The sequence below is a fragment of the Dermacentor andersoni genome, chromosome 7 (genome assembly GCF_023375885.2).
Source record: "Dermacentor andersoni chromosome 7, qqDerAnde1_hic_scaffold, whole genome shotgun sequence".
Classification (NCBI taxonomy): Eukaryota; Metazoa; Arthropoda; class Arachnida; order Ixodida; family Ixodidae; genus Dermacentor; species Dermacentor andersoni.
In genome coordinates this window covers 52,279,164-52,293,558 of record NC_092820.1, presented here as the reverse complement: position 1 = coordinate 52,293,558, position 14,395 = coordinate 52,279,164, and the positions used below count along the sequence as shown (strand labels likewise).

Sequence of the window (14,395 nt, the reverse complement as noted above, 5' to 3'; positions counted from 1 at the left end):
TGGCTTGGACTGCATGGGACAGACATTGTGAGACCCTCACTGCAAGCTTACCACTATAATACAAAAGAAAGGTATATAATCAATGCATTCTACCCGTGGTAACATTTAGGGGCGAAACTTAGAGCGTGACAAAGAAACTGAACATCAAGTTAAGGATTGCGCAAACAGCGATGAAACGAATTAGGTTAGGCGTGATGTAAAGGGAGAGGAAAAGAGCGGTGTGGATCGGAGAGCAAACAGGGATAGCCGTTATTCTCATTGACCTTGACAGAAAAATTAGAACTTGGCAGGCTACGTAATGCTTAGGTTAGATAACTGGCGAACAAGTAGAGTTACCGAATGGATGGCAAGAGTAGGGAAGCGCAGTCGCGGACGGCAGAAGGCCAGGTGGGTGACAAAATTAGAAGATTCGCTGGTGCTAGTTCGAATCATTTGGTAGAGAACATGGTTAATTGGAGATCGCCGCGAGAGGCAGTCGTCCTTCTAAAACTTCGTGCTAAAAGAGGCCCCTTGGGTTCATCCCATAAAACATTCTTCTTCACTGCCCCTCCCCCTTCATATTTATGAACAGCTTACTGCTAATTGTTTAATAATCAATCGTACCAGATGCTACGAATGCTTAGCACAGGCGGTCACGGTTTATTATTTTAAAGGCCGGAAAATAATCTTCTGTTTAGCTCTACCTGCTTTATCTGCGTATGAGATCCTCCAGTGCACTACATCTGCATGCTTGGAGTGGCACCTGACACCGGCGAAAGATGCCGAGAGCGAGTGGGCTATACTAAACAAGATACAACTAAATTAGGAAGGCCCACGGAGCTTGAACAAAGACACTCCCTCACCAGAACGGGAATTGGCCTCCCTGGTGCAGTGTTTTGCCGCAACCTTCCCAATGATATCTACAAATAACTCACGCCCTCAGTCCTCAGCTGCTGCGGAACACCTGTCCAAGGCGGCGGTCAGACCTGCATCGCAGCAGAGGGTGCTAAGAATCTCTGGGTACTGACATGCCGCCAATCGAAACTGACCCTGTCAAACTTTATTTGCCGAAATTTCTCAAGTGAGACTAGCTTAGGAGTACTGTTCGAGGAACTATCAGACATTATTTGGGATATCATCGGCCTTAGTGAGATTAGAAGAACTGATGAGTCCTATACGTTGCTGAATGATAGTCATGTCCTCTGCTACAGAGGCGTCCCTGATAAGAAGCAATACGGAGTAGCAGTCTTAATTCATAAGGACATAGCGCGCAACATTGACCAATTCTACAGCATCAATGAGTCGGTAGCCGTAGTCGTAATCAAACTTAATAAGAAGTATAGATTAAAGGTGGTACAAGCCTACGCTCCAACAACCAGCCACGATAATGAGGAAGTAGATCAGTTTCATGAAGATGTTGAATTAGCGATGAGAAAAGTGCAAACTTGGTATACAGTAGGTATGAGTGACTTCAATGCAAAAGTGTGCAAGAAGCAGGCGGGTGAACACGCAATTGGCCACTACAGCGTCGATTCTAGAAACGCTGGGGGAAAGGTGCTGGTAGAATTTGCAGAAAGGAATAAGCTGAGAATAATGAACTTTCTCAGGAAGCCTAGCAAGAGAAAGTGGACCAGGAAAAAGCCCTATTGGTGAAACAAGGAATGAAATTGATATCATACTTTGTGCCGATCCGTGCATAGCGCATGATGTAGAAGTGATAGGTAGGGTAAAGTACAGTGATCATATGTTAGTGAGGGCTAGGATTTACCTCAATTTGAAGAGAGAAAGAGTAAGATTGGTCAAGAAAGAACAGGTCAACTTAGAGGCAGTAAAGATAAAAGCAGACAAATTTAGGCTGCTCCTTGCAAATAAATTTGCCGCCTCAGAATAGAGAGATGATGATGACAGATCTATTGAATTAAACCGTAGTGAGGCTGGCTTCACAGACAGCTACTCGAGTGGTAGGCAAGACACCAAGGCGACCACCAGGAAAGCTTTCCCAAACATCAAGGGATATAATAAAGAAACGTCAAAGAATGAAAGTGCCCAACTCAAGAGATAAGGTATAATTCACGGAACTATCGAAACTGATCAACAAAGCGAAATTAATTGATATTCGAAATTATAACGTGAGAAAGAATGAGGAAGCCGTCAAAAATGATCGCCGCCTGAAAAAAGTGAGAAGGAAACTCGATATAGGACAAACCAAGCTGTATACACTGAAAGATAAGCAGGGTAATATCATCAGCAATATTGAAGGTATATTATACACAGCTGGACGATTCTATACAAATCCGTACAGTACCCAGACGACTCAGGAGAACTCCATTGAGAACGATAATGAACAGGATACAAAAACTTTTCATATAACTAGACATGAGGTCAGAAGAGCCTTGCAAGTCATGGAACGGGGAAAAGCGGCAGGAGAAGATAGAATAACAGTCGATTTATTCAAAGGTGGAGGAGACATAATGCATCAATAACTGGCGGCTCTCTATACGAAATGTCTATCAACTGCAAGGGTCCCAGAGAACTGAAAGAAAGCAAACTTTATACTAATCCTAAAGAGCGAGACTTTATAGAACTGAAAAATCATAGGCCTATTAGCTTACTCTTAGTATTATATAAAATATTTACCAAAATAATCTCCAATAGGATAAGGGCAATGCTGGACTTTAGTCAACCATGTCAACAGGTTTGCTTCAGGAAAGGATTCTCTACAATGAATCACACCCATGTCATTAAACAGGTTATCGAGAAATCCGCAGAGTACGATAAGCCTCTTCATTTGGCTTTCATAGATTACGAAAAAGCATTTGATTCATTAGGGATACCACCCGTCATAGAGGCATTGCGTAATCAAGGAGTACAGACCGCTTACGTAAATACCTTGGAAAATATCTACAGAGATTCCACAGCCACCTTAATTCTACACAAGAAAAGTAGGAAGACAGTTACAAAGAAAGGAGTGAGCCAAGGAGACACAATCTGTCCAATCCTATTCACTGCCTGCTTGGAAGAAATATTCAAGCAATTAAACTGGGATGGTTTGGGAGTAAAGGTGGACGGCCCATACCTCAGCAACTTTCGATTTGCCGATGACATTGTTCTAGTCAGTAATCAGTAACACTGCAGACGAGTTATAACAAATTATTGCAGACCTTAACAGAGAGAGTGTAAGAGTACGGCTCAAGATTCATATGATGAAGACAAATATACTGCTGACTAACCGGGCAAGGGAACAAGAATTCAGGATCGCCAGTCCGCCTCTAGGATCTGTGAAGGAAATTCCCTGAATGAAAATGGGTTGGATCGCATACGGCAAACATCGTGAGCTCCCGACTGGAAATTTACCGTTATTATTGAAAAGAAAGGTATACAATCAGTGCTTTTTACCGGTGATGACATGTGGCGCAGAGACTTGCAGACTTGCACATAAGCTTCACAAAAAGTTAAGGACTGCGCAAAGAGCAATGGAACGAAAATGCTAAGCATAACTTTAATACACCGAAAGAGTGCGGTTTGGATCAGAGAGGAAACATGTATAGACGACAATCTAAAGTACATGAAAAGAATGGCGCTGGGCAGGTCATGTAATGCGTAGAGTTCATACCCGTTGCACCATTAGGGTGACAGAATGGGTACCAAAAGAAGGGTAGTGCAGTGGAGGACGACAGAAGACTAGGTGGTGCGACGAAAGTGGGAAATTTGCGGGTGGTATTTGGAATCAGCTGGCGCAGGACAGGGTTAACTGGAGATCGGCGGGAGAGGCCTTCGCTCTGCAGTGGACATAAAATAGGCTGATCATGATGATGATGATTAGATCTACTTGTGACATCTCTGATAAATTCGGAACTTTCGAGTAAAGTACAAGCTAAACTTTTAAAATAAGATGTGTACCCTGTGACGGAATGCCGGTGTAATGAAATGACCTATAGAATTGCATATTCCACAATGCAACCGTGAACACAGAAAGCAAGGATCCGATAAGGTGGACCCACAAAGCGCTTCACCCTGCAGTGCAAGGCTGACTCTTGCCTATTGGGGTTAGTGTGCTCTACAAAAGATTATGATGAGACCACTTTAACGGAAACGTGACAGTGACTTCATAATACTCGTATTGCTGTGTAAGTACGGTCCGCAGGATACGCAGAAAGAAATACTAAAGGATGCACCCATAACGGCATTGGCTAAACTATTTACTGTAATAAGGTACAAGTCTCAGTGCACCGGGCTTCTTACATGCAACAGTTATTATCCATTGCCGTTCTGTGCATCACCAAAACTAATTAGTTGACCCAAAACGAGCCTTCGCAGTTGGTACGTTCTTCGAACCGGCTTCCTGCGCTTTGCACGCCAAGAAAATACAAACCATAGATGAATCGGTAAGACCTCTGCTTATGTGGGAGATTGAGCTTAGATTTCGATTTGGCCTTTCCACAATGGAATATGTCTGCTCGCAGTTTCATGAGTAAAACGAGTACAAAGTTAAAGGAGGAGCCAACGGATCGACATGTGCACTTGTCTTTTTCAGCTTGTTGAAACGTTGGCTCTCCATCTTACCTTGCTCTCGTTTCGCTCATAATATTGAAGTTCGATCTCCCACCTTCCGTCTGTTTTCCGTACTCACCATTTGGCATCACCAGCAGCAGTCCATAGAGTTAATTCGCGGCTGCTATGCATTGAGTGCGGTTTTGTGCGTGTTTACTTCTCGGGTGGCGTAGTAGGGAGGTATAAACAAGATCTTTTATTTAAAGAAACCCGTCTTAGCCCCCCGAATTTCACATTTGTCTTGTCGTAAGAAAATGGCATCCTAAAAATCGAAGCAGTCAGGACAAAGTTAACATTCTTATGTTCTACAAAATACCCCTATATACGATAACTTACCAGTGGTCGAAGCACCTGAACAGATGTGGAACTAAACGTGCTGCTTGACTGACGAATTCAAACAGTCCTCTCTTTCTGGAAACGTAATGCTTTGCCAGTACTAGCATGTGAATTTACTTTTGTTTGTAATGAGGGAACCTGGGAAAAATGGTTCACACAGGTGTACCTGAGCCAGCTGTGGAACAGCTGTCCCCAGGGGAATGGCCTAATTTTTTTTGTTCTTTGGCTCTAGGGTGCTGAACCCTGGCCTGACTATCGGACGCAATGTACTACGTGTGTCTGAATTCCTAGTAACAGTTGGAGCATGCCATTTTTCGTATAGCTCACAAAAAGGCCACTCATGATAAAATATGGTGTTACGAGCGTAATGGGTGATGCCTCAACGTTGGCCAAGAATAGTCCTGCCGAGAAATCTTCACTATGTTAAAAAATATTCATGCACCATTGTTTATATCACGCCACAGCTGGTCATAGTAATTTATTCATAAAATTTATTTTTCATCCTGACGGCTATAACCAGAGCAAAATTCAGTAATATGCTTAGTAGGACGATTATCTTTGTTTTAAATTTACAGCAGTATTACCGAGAGCCATTTTTCCTGTACACTTCTCCGAACTACCCTACTATCGCGCCTCTTGATACTCGACAGTGTCCAATTAAAAAAAAAAGAGCGGACTTTCGGAGCGTGCAGTCATGTGCGACATCGTTTTGGCCTTCATCTTTGTGTCGCAGGTGTCACATGCTATCGCTAATCCGAACCCTTCGTGACCACTAGAAAATCGTAGTTCCACCCGAAACGCGAAGCATTGCTTCCGATAGAACATTAGCAGACAGCTATAGGAAATAAGGATAGTAGTTTCTCGACCGTATAAACTTGCAGACATTCCCTTACTTGCTAAATTAGCATGCATGATGTCACACGCGCACAAGGAAATATGAACAAATAAAATTCGATATCTGAAAAAACTCGCTGTTACAACGCTAGAGTGAGGATGCGGGGCAGCTAGAGATGTGCGAATATTGAAATTTTCGAATACGAATCGAATACGAATAAGGCAAAAAGGTGTCTTGGAATATCGAATTGAATATCGAATATGTGTGTAGTAATAAGAGGTTGCAAAACGTAGTAAGAATAGCTTAATTACCCTTTTTAAAAATAACGTTGCATTTCACAAGGATGCTGCAGGTTAAAAAGACATTCATTACAAATGATGCGCCGAGGTAATGACAGGTAATGGAATTGTTCAGGATTATCATGAAGGAAAATTAACTGCTCAACATGTTCAGAAAGTAAACGCTCTGCATTCACTGTGACATTTCCAACTGTAGCAAAGACTTTCGCTTGGAATTGAGGTGGCAGGGAATGCCAAGTACTTCTGGGCCAATGTACTTAAAAGCGGGTACTTGAAGGTGCCAATGGACTGCCACCACTCAGAAGGATCCTTGCCCCTTTCGAGAAGAGGCTTTTCCGTATTGTCTGTAACTTCCCTCTCAGACGCAGATGCCAAATGTGTGTTCTCCTTCTTCACCAGAAGATCGTCAAAAGCTTTCCTTACAGTAGATACCACGAGTGGATACGAACTCGACGCTGGCACAGCGGTGTCCTCACTGGGTTCTACGCCAGCTGCGTGGAGCTCCCTTGTTAGAATGTCTGTCAGCCAAATCATTTGACCAAACGACTGAAGAACTGTGTCTTTAAAGCGCGGATCAAGGAACATGTTCGGGTTGGCCACTTCGTCACATTCGTACTCAGCAAAACGAGTCTTGGTACAATTGGTGAGATTGTTATCAAACGCTGAGTTGCCTTTTCAACCTTCGAGGCAATGCAGAATTATAAAAATAATTGAAATTTGACATGACAATGAGGGGTACTTTCCGCACTTTAGGTTACAGTTGCGTCAAATAACGGCTTTAATGCCTCGAAAAACTCGACTGCATCTCTCCATTCTGCAAAGGTAACGGTATCTACGCTCGTGTCCGGAGTAGTGAGTTCAAACCTGATGGACTCGTAGAGTTTAAGGAGGCTTCAGGGCATGAGGTGTTCCACCTTGTGTCAACATCCTGCACAACATGGATAACGTTTTCGTTCAGCTACGTCTCCATATCGTTCAGTCTTTTCTGCGCCCTAGGGCTATGTTTGTAGTGTCGTACAATTATTTTCGCCTTTTTTCAGAGCCTGTTGATTGTCGGAGTACACGACATATCATTGCTGATCACCAGGGGCAGAGTGTACGCAAAGCAGGCCCGCTGGAGTGAAGGCAGTCTCCTGGCAGCCGCTCGGATGTTGCGGCCGCTGTCCATCACGATGTACTTCACGCAGTCGATTGGTATCTCCCACTCGGTGCATAGCTGCTCCAATGGGGCAGCTATGTTCAGAGCCGCGTGACTCTCAGGCATATGCCACGTGTTCAAAGTGAAGTTTTTCATGTCGAACTTCACTGTAAGAAAATGACGCGTGAGGCTTAAAAAACTCTCGTTGGCACGCGACGTCCAGATATCGCTCGTAAAAGCGAGAGTGCTTGTTCACAGGCAACAGTTTTGCGCAGCACTGCCAAAGGGGTCTTCGTCCGGCTTTCTTTGCTTGCTTGCTCGGTGGCTCGTCATCTGCAGTTAATGCCACTCTTAGAGAACACGCTTGATCGCGGGCTATATCAGCACAGAGATAGTTGCAAATAGCGCAGTGGCGAAATTAGCGCGGTTTGAGTTTGTCTCACGGAGCAGCAGCGTAGAAGGTAGCAGAGAACCGGCGAATACACTAGAAAAGCGGGAACACAAGGCGGGACTTGTGAATGGCGATGGAACGTTCTCCACGGATATATATATTTTTTTTTTTTGACTTTCCAAACATCTAAAAATTGTCCAGGTAACATTTTTGGGACACATATGTTATCGCCTATAGTTACAGAGCCCTAAAGTACATCATAAATTGTTATGAAAGAGCCATAGAATAAAGCTTGGTAAAAAGAAACTGAAACTCATCGTGCCTCACAGGCGTGATGCAGACGAACTGAAGCAGAACATACAAATAATGAGCCGGTCATGCGAAGTTTTCAGTGAAAAACCATGTTCTTAAGAAAATTCAGAGCAAGCATATAATTCGTTACTTGCTCAATTATTCCGCCTGTCAGAATATTCGCCGTTTATACCGTTATTCGACCCTCCTCGAATATTCGGAAATTTCAGAATATGCACTTCTGGAATCGAATACTCTTCGAATAAAGAAAATATTCGATGTGTATTCGAAATTTCAAATATTGGCGCACCCCGAGCGGCAGCAGAAGCGAGCGAATAGTCATTCGTGCTGCCTCTGGCTTAAACGTGAACTCATCATCATCATCATTAGCCTGTTTACGCCCACTGCAGGGCAAAGGCCTCTCCCATACTTCTCGAAATACCCCGGTCATGTACTAATTGTGGCAATCTTGTCCCTGCAAACTTCTGAATGTCATACGCCCACCTAACTTTCTGCCGTCCCCTACTACGCTTCCCTTCCCTTGGAATCCAGTTCGTAACCCTTAATGATGACCATCGGTTACCTTCCCTCCTCATTGCATGTCCTGCCCATGCCCATTTCTTTTCCTTGATTTCAGCTAAGATGTCATTACCTCGCGTTTGTTCCCTCACCCAATCTGCTCTTTTCTTATCCCTTAACCTTACACCTATCATTCTTCTTTCTATAGCCCGTTGCTTCGTCCTCAATTTAAGTAGAACCCTTTTCGTAAGCCTCCAGGTTTCTGCCCCGTACGTAAGTACTGGTAAAACACAGCTGTTATACACTTTCCTCTCGAGGGAAAATGGCACCCTGCTGTTCATGATCTGAGAATGCCTGCCAAACGCGTCCCAGCTCATTCTTATTCTTCTGATTATTTCAGTCTCATGATCCGGATCTGCGGTCACTACCTGTCCTAAGCAGACGTATTCCCTTACAAATTCTAGTGCCTCGCTACCTATCGTAAACTGATGCTCTCTTCCGAGACTGTTAAACATTACTTTAGAAGAACTCTCTCTGTTGTTTGAAACAGAACAGCGCCGTTTTGACGGGGACAAGCAGGGAGAAACTACACGGACGAGCGCTGACTCGCAACTGAAGTTTATTGCTTGGAACGAACAATATATCTAAACTCCAACGAACAGTAGAAACCAAAAAATAACATACATATATTGACAGTCAATCATACATGCCGCACTGAAAAAGGGAGAAAACTGTAATCATCATATCCCCCGCTAAAAATGCCATCTCTTTGGACGTAATCGATAAGAAGGGGCTACTGGCACATGTGTCTTTTGACCAGGCGATGTGCGCTGCTTCGATGATTTCACGCGTTAATTCGTTAATATGTTTACTTAAAACTTGTGTTCGAGCGAAATCTGGGTGGCAAACCCTGCTGTCGGAGTCTCTACAGTGGATGCCAAGATGCCCTTTTACAGTATTATGCACATTGTTGTTGTGCTCCTTCAGGCGTTCATTAAGGCATCTCCCCGTTTGACCGACATGACAATGGAATGGCGTAGACAACTTCCTCTTTGCAAGAGACGAATTGATTTTCATGTTTGATGTTGCACTCTCTTGGAACGACATCAGTATTAACTATTTTGCACATCTTCCCAAGCTTATCTGGCGCCGAGAAAACTACTTTGACACATGCTCTCTCAGCTATTTTTTTTATTCTATGGGAGACATGATGAATCTAAGGCACTACAGTAGTTTGTATTTTTTCCTTTCCTGTCATCGAATCTACCCGTTGTTCCTTTCTGTTTTTGCTCAAACTACTGAGGATAGTTTCTGACTCTGACACTAGCAGCTGCTTGGGATAACCAGCCTTTACCAGACGATCTGTTTGAGGATTTAAGCTATCTTGCATGGAGTGCATGCATAATTTTTTAAGCGCGTTTTCTTTCTGGCACTTCAGTATGGCTTACCAACTCGCCCAAACGTCCGTTTTAAGAAGTTTCTCTCTGTTGATTTCTGACATTTCTAAATGTTCCCGCCGTAACAGCTGTTGAAGCGCACGTCACATCCAAAGATTTACTAAACCCCCGTTCCCTTAACACTGCTTACTGATCAAGCGTCTGCTCACTTTGCCAAATGAACGCAGAAACTTGATCTTAGTATATCTGCCTCTGACCTTCGACGACGATCTAGGCATCCGGAAGAACTCCTTCGGGGTCTTTGGAAGAAGTGGCGGATGGGATTACGAAATACCTTCTGTTACTGCTGGATGCCCATCGCAGCAAGGCAATGCCGCAATTGAACTTAAAGGCTGAGGGTGCTGTCGTCATCTAGCACATAAACGCGATGGCTCTGACGCGGGAAATAGGCCGCATTGTTAAGGCGTTTCCAGGAAGCGACGGCATTGTGCAGTCCTTCCTGATGTTACTGTCGAACGGCCAGTAAGTCGGATGACCTATACGGTGGCTCTACTTCCTGGAGGCGCTGCAACACGGCCGCACTGAAGAAGATTAAGAGAGGTTCAGAACGCATGAAGCGAGGGCTCATGCCAGCGTCATCTCAGCAGTTCGATTATTAAATCGCATTCGACGGACATAAGTCTCTGTCTTCAATATCTACAAAGCAGAACGTCAACTGACACTGCTGTCCGGAGTGATATTAACGGATCAAGTAGTTATTACCGTGATAACGTTGATTCGCGGTGACACAGTAAGTGCGTTACTTATGATTCACCTGACCACAGTCACGGTATTTGGATATTATATATCTCGGCGATCGCTCGCCTGAGTCACCGCTAACCCTCTCTATAAATATCAATTTAAAAACTACACCGGTTAAAATATCCAAACACTAAAGGTGTGACGAGAAACCAGGGCATTTTTGCGTGGCCACAAATGTCAGTTGCCGCAGTACTTCTAAGATGGCGAAAAATATTTTACACAAGCACAACAAAGTGCATGGTGTTGCTTCAAATACTCCTGGCGTAACTGACGACAAAAGAGAAAATCATTAGGTATTTTAGTTTGGCACTGTTCTCCGTACGTTGGCCTATATATTTACTATGTCAATTTTCCATACTCAATCTGTTACTAAAAAAGTGACAAGACATCCTTGTTGTGTCACTTGCCTTTTTATTCACCGCATGGAATTAATGCTATGACCTGAGCGTAATTATACAGCGAACTTAAAAAAAAGCCTCTCGCAAAGTGCTTTTGCTATAGGCTGCGATTTCACATCACTCGTTAAATATGTATACAAATAGCAAGTCTAAAAAATGGGTGATGCAAGAAGCATCAGCTAAGCTAGAATGTTTCTCCCTTGTGCCTGAAGTGACCATCCGCTCATGGTACAGGTATTGTAGAAATTTTAGAGGATATTAAACAAACATAGTCAACGTTATTATGCTAGCTTTTACAGACCATTCTGAAGAGCAGAACCCTTTATTTATTTAATGAATGACCTACAGAACTTTTTAGGCTGCTGTTTTGAAGTCTTGAATCGTGCACTTGGAATCATGAATACACTATTTTTTGAGAACATCAGGCTTCAGCTGAATGACGTGGCACAAATCGCACTTTAACATGATCCAATCTGTCAAGACTCGTGCTAGCGTCGTCGAGGTCGTACTGTAGTGGCTCCTCCAGGACGACACGGTACTTTTGTAGAAGGAATGTCACTAGGAGGAATATCTCCATTGAGGCAAATACTTCTCCTGGGCATGACCGCTTTCCTGCATTGCCGAGAAGAAACCAAGAATAGGAGAATTTCAGTCCAAGAAAATAAATGAATATATCCTTGACTGTGAACAGAAGACAATAGAAAATATTCCCATTGACTCTATGGCAAAGAATAAAGTGGAGTTTATAGAGGGCTTCAACATGACGCATGAGAAAAACATCTTCACATCAAATGGTGTTTCATAATCATTAGGTCTTGCTTTAGTTTGTCACTCCTCTACATTGCGATTATCAAAACGGCACTACGTGTTTTTTTTTCATTACGTTAGCAGACACAAACACCCTTCAGATATGATAAATTCTAATACTATTGTTTGCTATTAAAAATCTTAAAATACAGATTGCCAACTAGTGAGAAAGGCAAACATGTGCGCAAAAGCAGCTGTGATTGGTTAGGAAGCTCAAATAATTGTACTGTTTGCTCTCTTTGGAATCGATAGGCTGTGTTGAGAAGGAAGACAGTGTATAGTGAAGATTATTTTTGTACGGTTTTTGAAACTATAATATGGATGTGCAAAAATGAATGCGTGTTTCATTCCCTCGTCTGAAACGACTGAGCCCAGCGTCTCGTTTTCAGCAGACGTGTGTTAATAGATATTTTCTGCAGTAAAGAATGCTGTCCCTCGGTAAATTTTAAACAGTTAACAGTTCATAGCCAATGACAAGCTTGCGCAGAAGCACCTGATTTCAGCGGGAAGGTTGAAATTACTGCTGTAAACTAATTAAGCTATACTTTGAAGCTCGAAGCATACGTCGGTTGCCCTTCGGCCAGGAGGGAATGGGTGAAGCTCGGCCGTTAGGACAGAGAGTACATTAAATGTCTAGGCAGCGAAGCGCTGAAATCTACTAGGTCATGGATGGCAACCTTGTAAATGTGAGTCTAATTTTTTAGCGCCTATTGGTAGAGAAAACAGGCTAATCTTATGCGCGGTAACCTCTCGATTTCAGCGAAGCATGCTAGAAAGTTGCCTAGTTATATTTTATATTGTGCCTAATATTAGTATTCATATTACCTAACACATAATCTTGTTCATCACATGACCTCCTTTAACTAATTAAATCCAACATTTCATGCTGCACTCCGGTGTTCCGCTACTGTCATGGTAATTTTAATGCAGTGACACTGTCGAGCCTTGTAAAATTAAACTGTACGTGGGATATCGTGTCTCTATGTGCAGAAACTTGAATTCCGGATATGTGGGAACAAATCCTAAGGTCCTATATATCTCGCAAAGTGTTTCCTCGTTTTTTGTGTAAAGTGAACTCTGTGTCTAACATCTATCCATCGATCACTGCTTTGTTACCACTCACGCGTGATTTACATTTTAATCCCGTTAGCTGTATCATTTACATTTACGATCGCAATGTTGACCTTCAATATTTTACACGTTGTATCATTTTCAGCCGTAGAATTATTCCTGTACCTTGATGCATTTACTCTGGAACTCGCCAATACAATAATACATTTGATGGCTAAACTTCCAGATCTGTGTCCTATTAAGTGTTTTGGGGCCACTGCGAGTATGTTTCCTAAATTCAAAAGTTTTGCAAATTCTGATGAACCTTCACGCACAGGATAATTACAGACGAAAAGCCCTGTCATCTTCTTTGCATAGCGGTAAAAAAGCAGCACACCTCAACTTTGTTCCATTGACGCTTATTCTGAAGGTTTTAAAAATGTCACCTCTTTGTTATCACTTTATATTTTCAAAGATATATTATATCTTTTTATATAAAAAATAAAATCTAATGCAATGTTTCCAGTTCAGTTTCAACCCCTATCCTCACTATATAACATGCAAGGGACAATTCGTCAATAAGCTCCTCTCGTCTGCAAAATCTATTTCCTCTGTTAATCGAGTTTTTATTATTTACCCTTCGGCTTATGTTGGTTAACCCTTGCCTATTTTGTCACTTGAAGATGTGCCGTCACAGCTTCTGTAGCGTACGCCTACGTACATGATACTTAATGCGATGAACGCTACTTCACCTTGTAGCGACCGTCTGTCACTGTGATTCGTCCCTCGCTTCTGTGAAACTGAATTAGCTTCACCGGCCTCCAAGCCGGGGTCATTGCCCACTGCTCTTTCTTGGGACAGGAGGTGGCTGCCCGACAGGGGCGCCTCCATTACCACTCGGCAAGCAAGTTTTACTGTGGAATAAAGCCAGTGCGCCCGTTGTTATCAAGCTGTCAAAACTTGTATTGCTTGCTCCTGCTAAACCGAGCTTCCAACAAGCGGTGACCCAGGTCATTTATGTTTTTTTCGAACACTCACATGGAGGACGCTGCTGCAGACCGAGGCCGACAATCCCAAAGCTCGCTTTTTTCTGCCTTGGTGAGACTGCTCGGCATGCGCCTGCATAACACAACGACTTACCGCCCACATAGCAACGGCATAGCAGAGCGTCTTCACCGGAACTGAAGGCGTCGTTGACTGCCACCCTCGAGAGACAGCACTTGTTGGAAAGGCTACCCCTAGTACTACTGGGGCTGCGAAAAACAATCAAGGATGACCTTGGAATCAGCGCTGCCGAGATGCTCTATGGATCAGCAATCCGCGCTCCAGGCCAGTTTTTCGGCACCCAGCAAGGCACTCCGCCAGTGGTGGCGGTGTACTTAAAGAGGCTACGGTCCTGGCTCGACCAGCTTCGGCCTACACCCCCACGTATCCCCCAATGGTAGCCTGGGTTTTGTTTTCCAACAATGGAAACAACCACGCAAGTCTTCCTGCGGCGCGACTCTATCAAGCCATCGCAGACTCCGTCCTATGAAGGCCCCTTTCGTGTGGTTTCGTGTTCAGAGAAGACCTTCACTATTGGCGTACGCGGCCAAGAACAGAC

At 43.5% G+C, this 14,395-nt stretch overlaps 1 protein-coding gene across 1 annotated transcript in view; it reads right to left on the bottom strand.

Annotated features, from left to right (window-relative positions):
- Positions 1 to 10,928: 10,928 nt before the first annotated feature.
- Positions 10,929 to 14,395, bottom strand: part of LOC126534443 (cytochrome P450 2C23-like) — a 100,616-nt gene continuing 97,149 nt past the window's right edge. The window contains exon 8 of the mRNA XM_050181719.3: positions 10,929 to 11,547. Coding sequence (XP_050037676.2) covers positions 11,357 to 11,547 — 191 coding nt within the window. The 3' untranslated portion in view covers positions 10,929 to 11,356. The remainder of the gene's footprint in view (positions 11,548 to 14,395) is intronic.